At 44.8% G+C, this 21,818-nt stretch overlaps 1 protein-coding gene across 2 annotated transcripts; it reads right to left on the bottom strand.

Annotated features, from left to right (window-relative positions):
• Positions 1–1,748: 1,748 nt before the first annotated feature.
• On the bottom strand, positions 1,749–21,096 carry TIGAR (TP53 induced glycolysis regulatory phosphatase). 2 transcript variants are annotated; one of them, XM_027541061.1, is made up of 6 exons: positions 20,930–21,096; positions 15,399–15,436; positions 11,372–11,493; positions 8,632–8,709; positions 7,887–7,997; positions 1,749–6,869 (listed from the first exon to the last, which is right to left on the bottom strand). In XM_027541061.1, exons 1-6 carry the CDS (start codon positions 20,959–20,961, stop codon positions 6,438–6,440), a joined length of 813 nt encoding a protein of 270 aa, XP_027396862.1. In that variant the 5' UTR covers positions 20,962–21,096; the 3' UTR covers positions 1,749–6,437. The 2 variants fall into 2 exon arrangements, with proteins under 2 accessions (XP_027396862.1, XP_027396863.1); XM_027541062.1 differs by lacking the exon at positions 20,930–21,096 and adding an exon at positions 20,705–20,880 and having other exon boundaries at positions 5,838–6,869.
• Positions 21,097–21,818: the final 722 nt, after the last annotated feature.

The following is a 21,818-nucleotide window of genomic DNA, read 5'->3' as shown; positions in this document are numbered from 1 at the left end:
AGCCGTGCCAATGCAGGGCATGTGGGTTCGATCCCTGGTGGAGGAACTGAGATCCCACATATCTTGCGGGCCAAAACAAACAAAATTTAAAAAGCAACAAAGGTTTAGGCAGTTTATCCCCTCAACACGCCCACCTCTCACCCAGGGAGGTGAAGGGGAGACCCAAGCCAGCAGATCCTCCACTACCCACTACTTTGTGTCATCTGCCTGGACCCTGCTTGACCCTGACCTGAGAGGACACTAACAGATGGACTGGGCAGTCCTACTCGCAAACATCCTTAAGCATCTCTGGAAAAGCCTGTCCACAAGATTGGCGGTAGGCTGGTCAAAATTTAGCCAGAATGACTCCTCAGAGACCGGAGGCAAGGGATCAAGGTGGAAACATCCCCTCCCTACTGGGCGGTCCCCCTGCCCTGCCCTGTCCCTCTCTGCAACCAAAGCCTGAGGCCCAGAGTGACGCCTGCGGCCCTGACACAGCTCTGCCTCCTGGACCGCCTCTGGCTTGAGTGAATTGAGCCTGAGGAGGGGTTCCGGTCTTGGCTCCAGAGAATCTACCCTGCTAGGATTTGTTTTTCCAAGGGGAAAAAAATTCAAACTCTGCTTAGAGGCGTTTAGCTAAGTCTCTGCTTCCAGGTTGAGTGGCAATCCCAACTACACAACTGTTGCAGGGAGGGGCCTTGAGAACACTACTGTGGGTTCTGGGGTCTTTGTGGCAATTGTGCCCTTTCATGAAGTGGCATTGAGGATCCTGGGGAAAGAAATCCAGGACTGGGGACCCCAGTGCAGGAGTTAGAAAAAGCCAGCACTGTCAGCTCTTCATCACCACCCTACCTGCCCTGCAGCCATGGCCAGAGGCTTAGCTAGGCTCCTAGGCCGGCATGTCTGGGTGTTACTCCACTTGGAAGTTCTGGGGGCACCAAAGACAGTTTTCAGTCCCAGAAGCCCCAGTGGCATCCTGAGGAATACCGACTCTCACTTACAGACGATGGAGCACCAGGCAGGGCACTGATGACTTAGGCATCCTCAGGGGCCCCGTTCCTACCTCTGTTTCAATGGCCACCTGAAGAGGAGAATGTGGGCAAGCAGGGCAGATCTGAATAGCAGCTTCTTCCCAGTCACCTCACCACCCTCCTTGCCGCCCCCCACTTCTCATCATGCACCCAATCGTAGAAACTGATCCACTGTCCTCGCCTGATGCTTTAGGCTGAAGGACCGGTTCCTATTTTGAAACACTCAGACTGTGTATGACACTAAATAGCAGCACATGGCAACTGTTTCCTCTATAGTCTTCATTTCCCATCAGAGATACTATTATACTGTTTAAGAGCTACTGGAGAACTCCATGGAAAGGACTTTGGCAGAAAACTGGTTCTTTGGGGTTTTCTCTTTGGCAGAGTCGAGGGAGCCCCACAGTCTTTTGTCCCTTAGCACATGGCAATATTTATTTATTTATTTGGAAGATTTTGCCTCTCGCTCTGTATTTATAGATATTTATAAAAATGTAACCCCACCCTTTTCCTTTCTTCTGTTAAAAAAAATAAAATTTATCTCAGCTTCTCTGAGTGTTTCTTTTTTTGTATGCGTACATAAAAATATATCAAAACATGAGAATAAAAGGAATTATGGTGGAGGAGCACTGGGAAAATGTAGAGAAAGCAAAGTTGAAAAAAAATCAGAACTTTAAAATATTCCGGGTTTTCCCCATACACAAACGAACTCAGTAATTTTGACTAATTCAGACAGAATTCTGGAAAACAAAAAATTTTAATTGTGATTATATTTCTGATCACTCTAGCTTGTTGTTTCCTTCAAAGAAAGAAAATTTTCTATTTGAAAAATACCCACAGACACAACAACATCAAGATCCCAGTAACCCTCTGAAGGAAGACGACACATTCCAGGCTCTGGACAAAATAAGGGGAAATGGCCCACAGTCCAGAGAAAATGCAATCACTAGAGACCAGCCATTAGATGAGCCAGATCCTGGAATCAGTGACAGGAACTTTGAAGCAGTTATGATAAATATATTTAAGGATTTAAAAGGAAAGAATGGTACTAAGGAATAAACAGATCAGAGAAAAGAATAAAGAACCAAGTAGAAATCAAGAATTGAAAGATACAATATCTGAAATAATAAATTTATTAAGCAGATAAATAGCCATTGAAGATAATAAAGTCAACATATACTCTTAATCTGAAGAAAGAATAAATACGTTAAAAAAAATCATGACCGGTGTCTCAATGATTTGTGTGACAGTATCAAATTGTCCAAAATATGTGTAAGTGGAGTTCCAGGAAAGGTACAGAAAAAGTTGAGGAATATTATTTGAAGATATAATGACTGAAACTTCCCCAAAACTGATGAAAAATGAACGTACTGATACAAGAAGTTCATCAAACCTCAAGAAAAATAACAACAAAGGTAATCACAGTCAAACTGTGATTTGGGGATGGCTGCAGGAAGAATTTGCAGGAAGAATCCACCTGCAGTACAGGAGACACGGGAGACCTGGGTTTGGTCCCTGGGTTGGGAAGACCCCCTGGAAGAGGAAATGACAACCCACTCCAGTATTCTTGCCTGGAGAATCCCATGGACAGAGCAGCCTGGTGGGCTACAGTCCATGCGGTGGCAGAGTCGGACACGACTGAGTGACTAACACTTTCAACACACTGAAATTTTGCAGGGGAAAGGGCATGGGATCTCCAGATTGCTCTCCAGTGTTTCAGGGGGAAAACATACCCACGAGCCTGCAGGACAAAACAAATGGCTCAAAATGTAAGCAAGTGGTGAATCTGGGTGAAGAGATTAACATGAGGAGTTTCTTGTATTATTCTTGCCACTTTTCTGTGGGCATGACATATCAAAAGCAAAAGGTTACCAACACACACACACACTTTGTTATAATTATTCTCCACTTAATATAAGGAAATAGAAGCTCGGGGACACGAAGAGACTCACTCAGCCACAAAACTACTAGAAGCTGAACGCAAGTCTACTGACCACGGATCTTCCCCATGTTGCCGCCTGGTCCCATCAGACATTAACCCATCAACAGATGAGCCCCAGCCCTTACAACAGGCACAAAGCCAGGCCTCCCTCCCTCATCCCTTCTGCTTTCTGCTCCCTTCTCCTGTCGCCCACCCAGACTTCCCAGTACCTGCTCCCCCCACACCAGCTTGGGTCCCACACAGAGCTTGACCCTTCCTCCTCCGTCCGTGTCCCCATCTCCATCTGGGTTGCTCGTCTCCTCCCACAGACAAGCAGAGTTCACTCTTGGTTTCAGTCTTTGGATCCCACATTCTGCTCCCACCTGTGGGAACCCTCCCGGCATCCCTCAAATAAAGCCGCACGCCTCCCTCGGGTCTTCCCGCTTCATTTCCCTCCACTGCAAAGAGCCCACCGACAGGTCCTGTATTCATCTTCCTGGACAGAGTATGGCTTCCACAAGGATGGTCTATTTTTCTGTTCATTGCTATATATTCGCAGTTCTTAGAATAGCTCTAATAGTTCTTGTAACAGCCTGGCATGTATGTGCCATGCTCAAAATAAATCTACCGAATGACTAATTGAACACAGGCATGCGATTCCAGTTATAATTGCAACAGAGTTTTTCTGGAAATTAATGAACTGATTCCAACACATGTACAGAATAGAGGTGCTCCCCGTACAGAGTACCTGGCCATGAAGCTGCAGTAACTGAGAGTGACAGTCCTACGGGAACAGAGTTGTTGTTTAGTGGCTAAGTCATGTCCGACTGTTTGCAACCCCACGGACTGGAGCCCACCAGGCTCCTCTGCCCGTGGGATTTCCCAGGCAAGTATACTAGCGTGCTTTACTGGGTTGCCATTTCCTTTGCCAGGGGATCTTGCCAACCCAGGGACTGAACTCAAGTCTCCTGCATCGCAGGTGGATTCTTTACAGCTGAACCACCCGGGAAGCCCGCATGGGAACCCAGAGCTCCCTGAACTGGGGCAAAGTCCACTCCCTCTAGCACATGTGGGTGCGTGGGGGTCTGCCTGAGAATCAGGAACCAACTGGGAAAAGAAAGACTTGGTAACCGTTCACCACATGGGAAAAAATATCTAAAACAGAATTCTGACTTTACAGTATTCAAAAACAAATTCCAGATGATGAGAGGAAACATTCAGAAAACTCCTTAACACTGTAAGAAAAAGGAGATTAGGATATGACCTCATGGTAGGAAAAGCTTCTTAAAGACACCCCCAACTCCCCCAAATCATCAACAATAGCGTATATCCGTTTGACTTCAAAATAAAAAAAGACACACATATGAAAAAGGTGTATGGTGGCATACACAAGAGATGAGTGAACTGGAGGACATCTTCAAGGCCTCCTATAACTCACCACAAAAAAGCTACGCAGCCGAACAGAAAGCCAGACCAAGAATGCATGCGGACTGATGACTTGCCAGAGAGGGAACCCCATGGTCAAGATGCACACACACACACAAATGCCCAGACTCCAGCAGTCACAGAAGAGCTCATTAACACAGGGGCATAGCCTTCACTCGTCAGATTAAAACAATTTCACCAGACAAAATCCAGTGTTGCCAAAGATGTGGAGACCAGGAGCTTTTGAAATACTTCCAGTGAGACTGAAAAACCTCTGTTCTGTAGAATACTGGCTCCTGTCGGGCTGGGGATACACGCTTTCTCGGACACAGCACAAGACCACTCCCTGAAGCACTGTTTCTATTCAGAAAATGGTGAATAAACCAAAACACCCACTGATGGGAGAATAAAGAAATAAAACGTACTGTGCTTATTCTGCAGAATACAGTGGTTAGAGAAGTGACCAGGTCTGTACACACCAGTATAGAGCCCCAAGATACACACAGGAAGTGAGAAGTCAGAATAGACCGATGCTGTGTCCATTTGTAAAACGCCAGAATGATAGCGTTCCCTGATGATACCAGGCAGCCATGTGAAGGACGGGTGGGAGTGCAGACCCGTGGTGCTGGCCGCCTCTGCGGAGAACAGGAGGCAACAGGGCAGTGACGGCTGCTTAGAGGAACTTTACTTCCATCTCAGTGCATTATTTAAAAAAGGAGGGCGTTAGTTATTACTTCTGGAGGGTGGGGGAGTGGGCATTTATTTGTCCTTTTCTGATTACTTGCCAGCTGTCTGCAGTGAGCTCCCTGTGCGCGACCACATCCTCCGTTCCAGGCCACCGGTGGCACTGGACACACCGAGGACTGCGTGATCCTAAACCTGACGCACGTCTAAGTGTGACTTTAGCCTTAAGTGACGGACAGACTCAGTCTTACCCTCTTGTGAGCTGAGGCTCACAGCATTCATCAACATGACTATTTATAAGCAAAACTGCATGGAAAACACTTTCTCCATGGAGACGAGGACTTCAGAGGGACCCCCATCTGTTGCACAGAATTTCAGTTCAGTTCCGTTGCTCAGTCCTGTCTGACTCTTTGCGACCCCAACGACAGCAGTGTGCCAGGCTTCCCTGTCCATCACCAACTTCCTGAGCTTGCTCAAACTCAGGTCTATGAAGTCGGTGATAACCCAAATCCCTTTTCTCTAGCACCATCTGGTGGAAAAGAGAGGAAACCTCATCTTGAACAAATCCCCACTGCTTTGAAGCAAATCAGCAACTGTGTGCTTTCTTAAGCACCATGTTCAAACTAAATTCTTCAGCCCACAGGTTAGATATGAAAGGTCTGCTCTTTTTGTTTCTCCTGCTTTGATTCCCTCTTTGAAAATTCTGTAATAGGTGATGGTTCTTCCTCAGTATACTGTTCTGAAACTACAAGCCATATTCATCTATATCTCAAACCCTCCAGAATCCACAGTTACAACAGTTGATTTCCATAGTAAAGATTTAGTGTCATTTGCTTTTACATAAACTATGATAGCAGGTTTCCTTTAAGGACTTTTTGAATATAACATCTGTCACATAAATATGGAGTGGAAATTACAAGTACCCTCTTCCAAGCACTGGATGAAGACAGCAAAAGAAAAAAAAAAAAAATACAGTATCATACCAAGAAAACAAGTTAGATTTTTCAGACATAAAAGAAAAACATTAAAAAAAAAAAAAAAGATATTAAAAAGGTGAAAAAAAAAACCAAAAAAAAACCCCAAACCATAGTAACAGGGTTATTCATGCCTCAATTCACAATACTGAGTTCCCTCATCCATTTACAATACAGAGAGGTCACTGAGCAGGGTGGTAAAATTACCCTGGAAAATTCCAACTGTACTTGCACCAAAGAAGTCCATTTTCGATGGTTTTCTATTAGTGTTTTACATGGCTCTGATTCCACTCGAGTTTTATAACCTGCTGTAACAGACAGCTTTTTAACTGTTTCCAAATCTGCATTAGCAGAGGACGGAAGTAAAGTCAAGAGGCACTCCCTCAGAGGCTCACATGTGCTGATTTCCATGCAGATGATTCAGATTTAGGGAGTTTTGTTCACCCCGGCCAGGTGGCCCTGGAGGTTCACACACACACACTGGGCAGTTGGTCTCCCTTTGCCTCCTTTCTCAAAGTTTAGGATGAAGACAGTCATCCCTGTGTTAGGGCTGACTGACGTGAGCTCGGACCTGCTCAGAGTCGCTGGGAACGAGCACTTGAGGTCAGTCAGAAAGTAATCCAACAGGCTTCGTATGTAGGCGCCATGACTCACGACTAAGACACTGGCTGCTAGGCCCGGGGTGCCGCTGTCAGAGTTAAACGTGGAGGCACAGTTCTTCCCTAAAGGAAATATCTCTGCCAGGGAACTTTCCAGACAGCTGCTCGGGGCTTCCTGGGAAAACTGTTCATTCTGACCGGCTTCTTTCAGGATCAGTTGACAAAGAAATTCAAAAAAGTCTTTCCCACGCCTTTTCAGCTGCAATGAAAGAAAAAAAAAAAGGTGAAATAAACTGACATTAATGACTATCTTAAGACATAAACAGGCTTCCCTGGTGGCTCAGATGGTAAAGAATGTGCCTGCAATGGAGGAGACCCGGCTTCAATCCCTGGGTCAGGAAGATCCCCTGAAGAAGGGAATGGCAACCCACTCCAGTATTCTTGCCTGAAGAATTCTACAGACAGAGCAGCCTGGCGGGCTACCGTCCATGGGGTCAAAAAGAGTTGGACACAATTGACTGAATAACACTTAGGATATAAACAGAACTGATTTTTCTGTAAGTCAGTAATACCACAGAAGCAGATGAAACTCTATTCATTCAATCAGTACTTCCACTGATACTAGTAAGTAAGCGCCTAATATATTTCTGGAACCATGAGAGCACTTTGGGGGCAAAGGTGAGTAAGTTACAATGCCCAACTCCTGACTTGAAGCAAACAGAAGGTCGTGAAACAGCGTCACCTAGGAAACCGCGTCCAACGCTTCTGAAGCTCAATGACAGCAAGGATGAAAGGCCGGCCCTCGCTGAACTCTGCAAAGTCCTTACAAGGGAACTACGAAAATTAAAAATGGGGGAGACGACCACCCGTAACACACCTGAGCAGCAGAACACTCCAGGGGATATGATGTCACCTGGAGGGGTGGGGGCGGGGGAGGCGTGACGGCCTCTATCGGCTGCCCTCCCCGAGCGGCACACACCTGCTTCACTGACCCCCCCGTCACTGCAAAGACTGCTGCTCCCCGTTCTTAACAAGACCATCTAACAATGCATTTCCTCAAATCCATGATCAGTAATGATGCCAAATTAATAAACGAGATAGGACAGGTTAAAAGGGGGGAAAAATGGTATCATGCAGAGTTGTTCTGTGAACCAAACAACTTGCAAATTGCTCAGCTAAAACTCAGAAACATCTCGCTCACAAAGAGGAGTCAGGTTTCAGCTACTCGGACGTCGACCAGCTCGTGGACACAGCCACTTTCCCCCAGGCTGCATACCTGGTCCAAGGTCTCTCCTCCAGGCGGTGTGAATGCTGGGCACTCCTCCCCTGCCGCTTTGGCCATGGCCCTCAGCTCGCTCAGCGGCCTGCCTTCTGCAACCCCATATTTCTGCAATGATCCAACAGACAAAAGTGCCTCAAGGGGAATTTGCAATTCACAGACAATTAAGTACATGTTTACAGCACACTTTCAGCTTACTTTATCCTATCTCCTCTGAAAAGATGCAAACCCAGGTCCATGTGACTTCATAGCTCGTTAGCTGTTTAGGCTCTTAAAAATCAAGACTTAGCAAAATGCACAAGTCACAGAGGAAATACCAATGGCCAAGAGACACGGAAAATCTACCTTCTCAGGAATCCATAGTAAGAAAGATTAAAATGACACCTTTCATAAGTCATTAAATCAGAAGACCAAAGAGACCACTAACAACCAGTGTTGATGTAGAAGGATCAGAGGCTGGGAAGAGAACTTTTCACTTTTAAACTCTTCTGTACTAAGTCCTCACAAGTATGCCTTACTTTTATAATTTAAGATGCCTCTCGCCTACGATTTTAATGATTAAATAAGACACTATTCACGAGAGTAAGTAAGAGTAATTGCCACACAGTAGATTCTTCATGTAATAGCCAATTTCACATCCCAAGCAGGAAGGCATTTGATTTCTAGCCATGGGATAAACTGAGTTGCTGTAGTGATATTTTATGGTAGAAGAACAACGTATAAGTAAGCTATTAATACTTACCCTTTCTCGGAGTCTTGAATCATACTTTACTGTCATATCTTTGCAAAATTTGCTCTTCTCCAAAATCCCATGCACGGTCTGCAAATCAAAAGACAACCATTTCTTTTCTCATAAAAATAATCATTACTGGGGAATCCTCTAGCACGCCAATGGTCGGGGCATGCTTCCATTGCAGGGGGCACTGTTCAGATCCTTGGTTGGGGAACTAAGGTTCTGTATGACACGCACCCCGCCCCCCGAAAAAAATCATTCTGGGAGGGCTCAGGATGGTATCATAGGAAGACTCTCAACTCACCTCCTCCCAAGGACAAGGAAAACCCCAAAAGGCTAATAGTAGATTTTCTAGTAGAAATCTTACAGGTCAGAGGTAGTGGTGTGACATATTCAAAGTGCTGAGAATTCCAGCTAAAAATACTCTACCCAGCAAGGTTGCTCGGAATTGAAGACAAGATCAAGAGTTTTCCAAACAAAAACTAAAGGAGTTCATCACCACGAAACCAGCCCTACAAGAAATATATATGGGGCTTCTTTAAGCTTAAAAGAAAGGGCACTAATTAATAGCAAGAATACATGAAAGCAAAAATCTTATTGGAAAAGGTATATATATTAATATAATAAAGGTTGTAGATCAATCACTTATAAAAAGTTATTTACTGACAAATATATATGTGTCAGATATATACACACATATATAACATACACATTTATAATTTTCTCCCTCTATGTGTCTTATTTATGCTTTGTCCCAAAAAACTTTCATAAAGACCTTTCTCCTGTGTTTTCTTATAGAAGCCCCATAGCTTTAGCTTTTAGACTTGTTCTATGATGGGCTGCAAGTTAGTTTTTGTGTACTGTGTAGGCAAGAGTCACATGTCATGTTTTTCCAGATGGCTGGCCCATTGTTTCAACACCTTTTATTGAAAAGACCACCCTTTCAAACACAGAATTATCTTGGCATCTCTGTCAAAGTCCAACTGACCAAAAACACTTACAAAAACAACTGAGCATGTGAGTGTGGGTCCCTCAACTCACGCTTGAAAGAGAAAGTCTTTATTTCACCTTAATTTTTGAAAGCACTGCAGGGTTGTCATTTCTTCAAAGTATCTTTTACCTTCACACTCACCCCAACTCTCTTCCCTGTTTCCCTTTTGAGACTTCAACTATATGTTGAAGTCTGCACTGCCTGGTACTGTCCCACAGTTCAGAGACTCTTCATTTTTCCTTTTCCAGCCTTTTTTCCTTCCACAGTTAATTTTGGAATGTTCAGTTTCCATGTCTTCACATTCACTGACCTCCTCTTCTACAGTGTCTGTTGCTGCTGCTGCTGCTGCTGCTGCTAAGTCGCTTCAGTTGTATCCGACTCTGTGCGACCCCATAGACGGCAGCCCACCAGGCCCCGCCGTCCCTGGGATTCTCTAGGCAAGAACACTGGAGTGGGTTGCCATTTCCTTCTCCAATGCATGGAAGTGAAAAGTCAACGTGAAGTCGCTCAGTCGTGTCCGACTCTTAGCGACCTCATGGACTGCAGCCTACCAGGCTCCTCCATCCATGGGATTTTCCAGGCAAGAGTACTGGAGTGGGGTGCCATTGCCTTCTCCATCTACAGTGTCTAACCTACTGCTAATCCCACCCTGTGGAATTATCATTTCAGAACACTGCCTTTTTCATCTCTAGAAGATGGAGTTGCTTCTGCCGCCTCCTACTTCTCCCCTCGTTATGCTCCTCTGAGGGCAGTTTAGCCTCACGGTGAAGGGGTGACACACTCTCTGTATTCAGCAAAGCCTCCACTTGTGCTGTGGGAGCTCTCACACCTCCCCACTTTGTGTGGGCCCCAGGAATCAACTGGACAACCGCACCCCAGCAACTGTTCTCCCCCGGAGTTCCGTTTTCTGCCCTCGTGCGGTTCCAGCCACACCTGTGCAGACTAACTGTTCACCAGAGACTGATGAGGACTTCTATACACGTGTCTAGAGTCTTCTCTGTGCATTTCTCCCTCCAGCACGCCCACAGATTTTAGTTACTTAAGCCTTCCAAATTCTAAGCTTTGTTCCCTCAACTCGGAGACCAATGACCTCCAGCTGGCTGCTTTTGCAGAAGTCTGGAGATCACTTTAGTCAGAAAACCACGACAACTGAGGGCTCATCCCCTTTGTTTCACCCCATCTGAGACTGCAGCCCAAGCTTCCTGGAGTCCACTATCTGAAAACAGTTGTCTCACAGGTTTTGTCTTGTTTTCTGGTTGTTTGTTGGGGGAGGCTACATTCCAGCCCTGTTATTCCCCCATGGTTGTCACTAAAGTCTCCTTCCCTTAGCTTTCAGAAGTTGATTTGGTTTTTTCAAACCTCTAGGATTGTTTTTATAGTAATCTGCTCCCTAAAGATATTTCACACATCTTTCATTTCTTTATAGCAACATAACTGCTTTTTAAACTCTATCTGAGTTTCAATATCTGATATCTCAATCGTTAAATCTCTGGTGTTTCCACTGAGTTTCTCTCACGACACCCTCTTTGCCTTTTTTTTGGCATTTTGTTAGACATTTCCCCCCAAGCTGCTCTGATTAAATTACCAAACTAAAATAAAATATAAAAGTGAAATAAAAAGAACTTCTGTCAGCGAGGAAAGAGGATTGGGGATGATGTTTGTGTGCGATTTAATTCTCTATGAACTCTGGGAGGAAATTTTTCAAGGTACAACTGTTGAAACTTTTGACTTACGAGCCTCATCCTTGACTAAACTTACCTGCTTTGTCCTTGTAAGGTCACTGGAGAAAACATGAGTAAACTTCACATCTTTAAGAAATATACCAGCAGCAGCTGCTTGTTTAAATCCAGTTTCTGAAAGAGGCTCATCTATTCCTTGTCCTGCAGTATTAAGAGAAGGAACAATAATGTTCAAATATATATAACGGATGCAAATAAAAATCATACCTAAGAGAATATAAAGAGCGTTTATATTTTATTAAGACTTCCTTGAGTACTTTCCACATAACTGTTCAGAAAACCAAAAGCAAGCAAAATTAAGCTATAATCCCTATAGAGGTTCAGGTATCCAAGTGTTTTCCAGCATGTCTGCCTGATGGGAACTGGTGGGTGATGAGACTGTCTTCAGCTCCCCTGCCTTGCACCGCCCATCGCTTTACCAGCCTGTTTCATTAGTGCTGCCTCTGATCTACCTTCTCGGCCCAGCTGCTGTATTTGGGTGGTTGGATCATCACCTGGAGAAGTTTTCCTTCTTTATCTCCACTGTTTAAATTCAGTAACATACAGTACTGCAAATTACTCTCCATAAAGGCCGACAAGCCTTCTACCAGCTTAGAGCAAAGATCAGTTCGGCCAGCGACACGACACAGGACAATAAACCATCGTGAATGAGGGTCAGCAGAAACAACAGGTAACGGACTTGGAACCGCCAGTGCTTGAGACGTGGGATCAGCAGAGGCTGCACTCTGCATCACAAAGACAAGCAACAGCAAGTCCTCAAAACCAGACAGGTTTCTGAAGGGGCTAAACAAATCTTTCAACAATGAAAAAACGGAATTGCTGTGGAGGTAAAAAATATCCCTCAGTGGATAAAAGGAAATTCATTAAGCTGAGAAGCTTCACGAACCCAAAGGTAAGGCTGAAGTCGTCCCCTGTGCCCCTTTCCCACAGATATGAGGAGATAAGAGCACGTCTCAGACAAGTTAAGACATGGAGGAAGGACAAGGATTCCTAACTACAGCCAGTGGGAACTCAAGAGAGAGAGAAATGGAGAACAAGAAGCATGAAATGGAACAGGAAGTGCTAAATGAAGAATAGGAAGTGTGAAATGGAGAACAGGAACTATGAAACAGAAATAGGAACAGGAAGTGCTAAATGGAGAACAGGAAGTGTGAAATGGAGAATAGGAAGTATGAAACAACAGGAAGTGTGAAATGGAGAACAGGAACTATGAAACAGAACAGGAAGTGTGAAATGGAGAATAGGAAGTGTGAAACGGAGAATAGGAAGTATGAAATAATAGGAAGTGTGAAATGGAGAACAGGAAGTGTGAAATGGAGAATAGGAAGTATGAAACAACAGGAAGTGTGAAATGGAGAACAGGAACTATGAAACAGAACAGGAAGTGTGAAATGGAGAACAGGAAGAGCGAAATGGAGAACAGAAATCAGGAAAGACATAAAACTACAGATAAAGGAAACATGATGCACACCAAGGATAAATTATTAAAAAAAAAAAAAAAAAAAACCTACCAGATTTAGTAAGAGAAACTGTAGAAAACCAAAATAAAAAGACTTTAAAAACAGCTACAGAGAAAGACAGATGGGACACCATGGGATATGATGGGACACCATGGCCATGATGGGATATCCACCATGGGACACCATTTGGTTGAGAGAAGATCTCTGGACAGGAGCAACAGAAGCCAAAATAAAAAAACCCAGCAGAGTAATGGCTTCCAAAAGAACCATCAGTCTAGAACTGGACTAAAGAAGACTAAAGAAAATAGACACAGAACTGCCTGGAATAGAACTGATTGAAACTATCTTTACCACCAACCGATTTACACAAGAGAACTTCTCAGAAAAGATGCTTCAGGAATGAAGGTCCGAGATGCAAAAGAAATGGTGACAGGAGAAGCTGGCAAGTATGGCTGTAAATTAAACAAACACTAAGTAAAATAATGCCTAGGTTGCACAGGTGAAAAGGACAGGAGACTAAAACAACAGCACATGCCAACACATCTTTCAGGAGAGAGGATATTTACCTTATACTTTATTAGGTATGAATGGTGAAGATACAAAGACAACTATTAAAAGAACAGACATGGCTTATTTCAAGGCCAGAAGGCAAGATAACAGTGGGTTGGATAAGGGAAAGAAAAGCAGGCACCTAAGAAGTAAAGGTGAGTGAGAAGGAAAAGATTAGAAAACGAAGGAAAAAAAAGAACCACAAAGGAAAAATCCAAACACACCAGAAACCAGAGTCAACATGGATTAAACCACTCTCACCAGTTAACAAAAAGACTGCTTTTTTTTTTTTTTAAGAGAACCAGAATCAGCTGCCTACCATTGACAAGGTTAACACTTAGGAGACCAGTACCCAGCAATGCTGAAAAGAAAGGGATGGGAAAATACACACCAGGAAAATTCCAACCCCACACAGCTGGAGCTGCCATATCACTCTCAGAAATACATGACTTTGTGACAGAAGTCTCACTAAGGATTGTGAAGATAACTATAAATAAGGTTCAATTCACCAGGAAGATAGAGCAATCTTTAAATTTGTATGTACCTAATAAAATAGTCTCGAAGGATGTAAAAGCAGAATATATATATATAAAGCACAAATTGATAAAATTGAAGGTATTTAAGGATGAATTGGCCATCACAGTGGGAAATTCAATATATCTCATGCATAAACTGACCCTTAGGTCATACAGGCACATGAGTAAATTTACAAAACTAGTAAAGTATGGGAAGATTTGAACGACAAAATCAAGATTAATGATTTGATATCAAACTCCAAACCCAACAATTAGAAAACAAAGATTTTTCTCAAACATATAGTAAATTTATAAAAACTGACCACGCTAACCAATTTCAGACATATTACCAAATAAGCCATATTGTCAAAACAGAAAGCAATCACACTCTAAGTCAATCACAAAAGATGAAGAACAAAACCAAAGAGTCCACTCATTTGGAAATTTAAAAAACAGTTCGAAATAACTTACAGAAATCATAAATCATAATGGAAATTTAAGATACTTGGTACTGACTATTTACTAGATTACTATAAATCGAAACTGTAGGCATGCAACAAAAACGGTACTTAGAACCATATAAGCTTGAATGCTGACAAAACTTAAAAGAAAAAGGTGGCTGTGACTGAAGAAACTAAGCATCTAACTTCCAAAGTGAGAAAAAGAACACAAAACAAATCTAAACAACAGGTCCTGAACATGGAAACTTTTATTCATGTTCTACTGCCAGTTTCAAATGAAACGAGACAAGTGAGCAGGGCCCATGAACAAACAAGGTAATGAGTCCTGAGGATGCTCTGCGTGGGGCCCAGGTCAGTGGGAAACAGACTGGTTTCCAGCAGAAGGAGGCAGGCACGTGGGGTATTAAAAATCAGCTCCTGCAAACACCAGATGTCCCTAGCCCCAAAATATAAAACTCAACGCTTGTATCATCAGAGCACAGAAATAGCATATCTAGCTGAAAGATATTCTTTAGAAGCCAGACCAGCTGGATCGCAGGGAGATTAAAAGAACCTGAGCCCAAATTAACAGAGCAAGCTCGGCTGAGGTGGGGTGGGGAGCAAGACGGAATAAAGTAACAACCCCATGTGAGAACAGGAATTCTCTTTTTAAACTATTTATTTCTTACGACTAAAAATAATATATCTTAGCAGGAAAAATACCATTAACACCAGCCAGTAAATTTTTGTTTTCAAATATGAAGTCATTTTAAACCCTGGCAGATATATTTGAAGACAATTAGACCCAATGCAGCTCCTTAATCAGCTGAGAGGTCGCTTTGGAGCCGCCCACAAACAATTTAGACCACTGGTCTTCACATCCAACTCACTCAAGATACTCACTCCTCTTGAGTACCATCTACTCTGATCATACTTCTGTGACCATAGGCTTTAATTCCGTAATCCCAGCTCACAGTCCAGACCTGCCCCCGGTCCATCCTACCCTATCAGATCTCTTTAACCTACATTTCACATGAACATGAACAGAGAGAGCTAAACAATAAAAGTCAGAGAATACCAACCTTGAATTATTTTCTCCTTGTTAAGTCTTGTTTCTCCACTAAAATAGAAACACAGGGAGAAAGCCTTTATTATCAAATTAGGTTACTTTTGAAATGAGGGGGAAAAAATCAGCAATGAAAGGTCACGATATTTGTAAAGACAGCACATTGTACCTACGTAAGAATCTAACCTGTAAAAATGACACTCTAAACTATCTGCAGCTGTCTATTCTATGTACCGAATTGATGAGCTAAAAATTTCAAACTGTTCCAAAGTAAAATGTATATAGATAAATCTTCAGTGAATTGAAGGCAGAGAATATTACTTTTCAAAGTATATGTACAGATACACAATGGAGTGTCACTCAGCCATAAAAAGAAATGAATCTGAGTCAGTTGTAAGTGATGTGGATAAACCCAGAGCCTGTCGTACAGAGTGAAGCAAGTCGGAAAGAGAAAAACAAATATTGTATATTAACACATACATACGCAATCTAGAAAAAAGTCTTGATGCACTCCTTGCAGGGTAGGAACAGAGACACAGATGTAGAAAGCGCATCTGTGGACGTGGTGGGGGAGGATGGCGGGGGCGGGGGGCAGACGAACTGAGTAGCACCGAGATGTACACACCACCACGTGTACAACAGATAGCTAGAGGGAGCTGCTGCACAGGGCAGGGGGCTCAGCTCGGCGCTCCGTGAAGCTAGGAGGGAGGGACGGCAGGGAGGCAACGTACGTGTACCGGTATCTGACTCATACTGTTGTACAGCAGAAACTAACAAAACACTGTAAAGCAATTATACCCCAATTAAAAAAAAAAAGTGTATGTACAGACAGAAAATTTTTGTTAAATCTTCAAATATGTTGACCAAAACTACTTCCCAGATGTCAGGACCAAATAGGACAGCCAGTCCACCCATTCATCTGCTGGGCTGAGCGAGCAGGTCCAGGGGACCATGAGTGGAGCGGAAAGGGGTACAGGGACCCACAGTCCCCACCCTGGCTTCCGAGTCCTCGAGTGGCCCCAGCTGCTCCGCTCTGCAATGCTGAGGGATTACAAAACCAAACCCAGCCCATTCTGAAGCAACCAGAAGAGTGACAGGGTGAGAAACACTGTCACAAAACAACTGGATTGAGGCTGGCCAGGGCAGGGCGGGGCGCACTGGCATCCTATGGGGCAGATTTTGCTTTCAAATCACCTTATAAACATCACAGAGAAGCAATCTAGTAACAGGATTTTTTCCCCCCAAAAAAATGTGCACAAATATTTAGTTTTACAGCTTTGTAAATGTTTGTTACAAACCAAACATTTCTCGAGAGGTTTGTACAAATTCTTGAAGCAACTGGTTATAGCTAATTTGGGGAGTGGGAAAGAAAAGTGGGTGGCTAGAATAGGTTTACTATTAATCCACTTCCCTAACCAAAGCTTGGCTTGTAGCAGCCACAGGGAAAATCAGGAGAGTGGAAAGGTCAGAGGAGTATATTTTGAAGGAGTCAGGAGTAACAGCACTCATTTGCAAAATCTGCAGTGGGATTCACTTCCAAGACAGATATCCGACTCTGTAAGAATCCCAAGCCTTATGACAAGAAGCCAAGTCTGATGACTGGCCATTTATAGGCCCTCAAATATGCACCGTTCGTTTGGGGGATTATCACGCTGTTCTTCACTTTAAAAGACATTTTATTTTGTTAGTTCTGGTTTATGCTCGACAGCGCTTCTCTAGAAACCATGTAAGAGAGCTTAATTTCCTAATCACATCCTTTTAAATAATTCAAATTCAGCAGACAAGTACTTGGGTTTGCCACAGGAGAGACAAATCATGGGACATTAGGGTACAACTGGGGCGAGTTGTCAAAGTAGATGTTCTGGTATACACGAGAATGGAGTGTACTCTCCCGCTATTCAACCATGAATATACAGCCTTACAGTGATTCCTCCACAATTAATTCATTTGAAAATAGCGAAGTTTCCAAGGGCTAGGAATGTGAGGATTTTCACTGGATGGTTGGGTGGGAGTTAGGGAATGTAAAATACCCAATTCATGATACATTTGTATCTACATTAGATTAGTCCTAGCTGCACAGGCTCTTCCAATTAATCAATCCTACTCCCAGAAAACACACATCACAGGAACATAGCAATTACATGTATCTTTATAAGAGTTTACAGATGATCCAATATTCAACTTGCCTGCTCTATTAGAACAATGATTAGCATTCAGTGAAAACTAAGTAACTGCCAAAAGAGGCAGAATTAAAAAAATAAAATCAGTGTTGCTGTCAATACCTATATTAATTAATCATCTTTCAGGAATTAAAAGTAAATTAGTTTGTAAAAATGTTTAAAGAACTAGCTAAAAATGGAAGTGAAATGGAGTAGTTTGGCAGGCAACTAACTGCAAACACCTACAAGAACGTTTCGAGGGAACCAGAGGCTTTTCTGCATTTATTGGGGTTTTCAACAATGCTGTTCTAAGACCATGAGAAACTACAGCTCAATCAGATTAGTAAACTTGAAGTCTGAAATCTGGGGTATTCTGTTCCAACAATGATACACACTGGCACTCTCACGTTCAAGGATGTTGATGAAGATCAACATGCTGACAGTAACAGCACAAGATTCATAAAGAATCTGGCTGAGCTTAAAGCACAAGATTCATAAAGGGTTTGGCTGAGCTTAAATTGCAATTAAAGTTTTCTTCCATTATCAGAAGAGTCACCATTCAATAAAACTCAATTCAGTTCAGTCGCTCAGTCGTGTCCGACTCTTTGCAACTCCATGGACTGCAGCACGCCAGGACTCCCTGTCCATCACCAACTCCCAGAGTCTACTCAAACTCATGTCCATTGAGTCAGTGATGCCATCCAACCATCTCATCCTCTGTCGTCCCCTTCTCCTCCTGCCCTCAATCTTTCCAGGATCAGGGTCTTTCCAAAGAGTCAGCTCTTTGCATCAGGTGGCCAAAGTATTGGAGTTTCAGCTTCAACATCAGTCCTTCCAATGAACACCCAGGACTGATCTCCTTTAGGATGGACTGGTTGGATCTCCTTGCAGTCCAAGGGACTCTCAAGAGTCTTCTCCAACACCACAGTTCAAAAGCATCAGTTCTTTGGCGCTCAGCTTTCTTTATAGTCCAACTCTCACATCCACACATGACCACTGGAAAAACCATAGCCTTGACTAGACAGACCTTTGTTGACAAAGTAATGTCTCTGCTTTTTAATATGCTGTCTAAGTTGGTCATAACTTTCCTTCCAAGGAGTAAGCGTCTTTTAGCATCTTGTTTCTTTTCCTGAAAGAATCATCAATTTTTAGCTTTGAGAATTCTGAAGGAGGAAACTAACTATTCCCTATCAATTATTTCAACACTTTCTCTGCAGTTTCTTATGGATGCCCGTGTGCTTGATGGCTAAGTAGCGTCCAACTCTTTTTGACCCCATGGACTGCAGCCTGCCAGGTTCCTCTGTTCATGGAGTTTTCCAGGCAAGATTACTGGAGTGGGTTGCCATTTCCTCCTCCAGTGGATCTTCCCGACCCAGGGATCAAACCTGCATCTCCTGCACTACAGGTGGATTCTTTATCACTGAACCACCAGAGAAGCCCTTTCCCATGAACAGAAAAGAACAAAGCAAACTGTTCTTATCACTCTTCACAGTCAGATCACAAGAAGTAAAAAGTAGCTTCTGAAATGGCTGGTGATAGTCAAGCAATCCACAAACACTAGGCTTTAATTCTAAAATAGGAGTCAGAAGGGCAAAGCAGTTAACAGGATGGGCCACAGTACCACCACCTTGGTTTAAACCCCCTCCCCAACTCATCACGTGATTTTAAGCAAGTCACATGACCTCTGTGTCTGTTTCCTCATCTGCAAATTGAGAGGCCCTCTTTACCACACTGGATGGTAGTCAGAATTTAATTACAACAGTACCTGGCAAATACTAATTCATTAAGACTTATTTTTAAATTAAGTCCTCAAAGGATTTCTTTGAGGAACAACTTTACACCTTTCAAGCCCTTTTTAAGAAGGGAGGAGGGGATAAAATATACATTCATGTAACAATTATCTATTAAGCATCTAAATAGGGATCAGCTTGTTTTTCAAGGGGTGGTTTAGCCTAGATTTTCTATGGCTTCTGGGCTTCAATTTTATGTCAGGCACTGGGTCAGGCATCTAGAAAGTGCTGCAAATTAAGAGGAAAGTGCCATCAAGACTAGTTCCTGTTCTGCTACGGAGTAGCTGTAAGTCCTTGGAAGGTCACATGATGGTAATAAACCATTCTATAACATGCAGAGGAATGGGGTGGAGAAAGGATCTCCATTTCTCGCTTGGCCATTAAAATCCTGTGAGTCCTAAAGGGACAACTTCAGGTAACAGCTGAGATAACCTTCCTATTCAGGAAGAACAGGACCAAAAAAAGACAGCAACTAAAGGCAGCTTGACAAGGTTAGACCATTCTGATGTTGCTTGCAAGCTCCAACAAGTCAAAAATGGAATCTTAGTGACCCGTAACCCAGTCCTCTGATACACAGAAGCCACTCAGAATGCTGGTCCCATTAACCACACACACACATACTGGACCACACGCTGCATTTTTATCAGAGCTGTCCTTAACACAAACAAAAGTTCGTTAATTCTCATATATGCTCCCCACCCCTCCCCAGTGCTATGCACTTTACCTTTCTAACATTTAATGATCACACTAATCCAGTGGGGTGGGGGCTATCACTATCCCCATTTTATAAATCAGGAAACTGAGGTCGTGTAAATTAAGTCGGTTAAAGGAAGCCCAGGTTACAAGGCTCCCAGGTGGAGCCCAGATTCCAATCTATGTCGCCCTTGCTTGAAAAATCTGTGCTCCTGACCGCCCTGAACTCAGTTAACACCGGGCAAACATAGAGTCGAAAAGGAAAAGGAAGGCATGGCAAGATATGTCAGCATTTGGCTCCCTGTAACGCTGCATGTTAAAAATATTTGTTGAGGGCGGTGCAGGCGGCTGAGAGCAGGGCGAGGCGCCCCCCCCCCCCCCTCCCACGGCCCCAGCTCCTCCCCCAGCGACCGAAGCTCTGCGGGGAAGAGAATCTCAGACCCGAGCCTGGGGGACAGAGGGTACAGAGTGGGAGCAGAGCCTGCAGGGGAAAGGTCAGCCCCGAGCCGGTCCACGCTGCAGACCCTGCGGGCCCAGCTGGGGGCAAACGCGCGGCCCGGGAGGTGAGGGGACTCGACTGTGTCTTCGGATTCAGCCAGCCCCAAGCTGGGGTGAGGTGGGGGGGGGGGGGGGGGCGGGACCTTGACCTCACTCCTTCCGACATCCCTGTCCCCACGTACTGGGGGACCGATGACATCTGACCCCTGGCCTTCTGCTCAGCGTCGCTGGGCCAGTAGAGCCGGAAGGGGGTAACTCACTGGGAACATCCAGAAATCGCCAGGCCGAGCAGAGGGGGAACACACGTGACAGGACTGGCGCGGCGGGTGCGGATCCTGGGTCCCCCCGGCCCAGCCCCGCAGCACGCCACGGAAGGGACAAGGGCAGCCCGCGACGGCCATACTCACTGCCGGACCACGGTCAGAGCGAAGCGCGTCATCCCGCCCACGCCCGGAGCCAGAGGACCAAGGACCTCAGCGCCGCCAGAATCCGCACCCGCTGCCCAGCACTGCACCCGCTGCCCAGCACTGCGCCCGCCGAGCCCCGCCGCTTCCGCACCGCGCCGCCGGCCGGCTCCGCAGCTATAGGTGAAGGCGGACTCTACGTCACTCCCTGACCAGCCAATCAGAGAGGCGGAGGCCCGGCAGGTCGCGAAGACTGATGGGTGGCCAGATCCCGCCCAGGGCCGTGGCGCGTGCGCCGCTGCGCGCAGGCCCGTGATTGGAGCGCGGCAGGTGCGGCGGCCCCGCCCCGAGCCCGGCAGACGGGTCGCGCCGGGGCAAACCCAGGGCTGGAGGCTCAGCGATGATAAGGCTGCTGCGGCTCCGATTGCGGTTAGTCTGATTTGAGGCTGGAGTGCGGCCAGCAGTCCTGCTTCGTGGATGTACAGCTCCAGACACGTTCGGTCCTAGGGTTTAATGTTAACCGCTGGCACTGGGAGCGTGGGGTCAGCAGTGTGCTTAGACCCACCCGGCTTCAGCCCCCACCTCCGCCTAGACTGACCTGCTCCGGGCACAAAGTCCTAGGCTTGGCCCCTGGCAGCCCTTTGGCAACCCACTCCAGTACTCTTGCCTGGAAAATCCCATGGGCGGAGGAGCCTGGTAGGCTGCAGTCCATGGGGTCGCGAAGAGTCGGATATGACTGAGCGGCTTCACTTTCACTTTTCACTTTCATGCACTGGAGAAGGAAATGGCAACTCACTCCAGTGTTCTTGCCTGGAGAATCCCAGGGACGGGGGAGCTTGGTGGGCTGCCGTCTATGGGGTCGCACAGAGTCGGACACAACTGAAGCGACTTA

The sequence above is a fragment of the Bos indicus x Bos taurus genome, chromosome 5, assembly GCF_003369695.1.
Source record: "Bos indicus x Bos taurus breed Angus x Brahman F1 hybrid chromosome 5, Bos_hybrid_MaternalHap_v2.0, whole genome shotgun sequence".
Taxonomy (NCBI): domain Eukaryota; kingdom Metazoa; phylum Chordata; class Mammalia; order Artiodactyla; family Bovidae; genus Bos; species Bos indicus x Bos taurus.
Note: the sequence above shows the minus strand (reverse complement) of the source record. Positions and strands in the feature narration are given on the sequence as shown.

Coding starts and splice junctions, on each gene's coding strand:
- TIGAR (XM_027541061.1), bottom strand. CDS start 20,961: ATGACGCGCTTCGCTCTGACCGTGGTCCGGCA. Junction 11,494..15,398: donor CAAGGAGAAAATAATTCAAG/GTTGGTATTCTC, acceptor TTAATACTGCAG/GACAAGGAATAGATGAGCCT. Junction 7,998..8,631: donor ATTCAAGACTCCGAGAAAGG/GTAAGTATTAAT, acceptor GGATCATTGCAG/AAATATGGGGTTGCAGAAGG.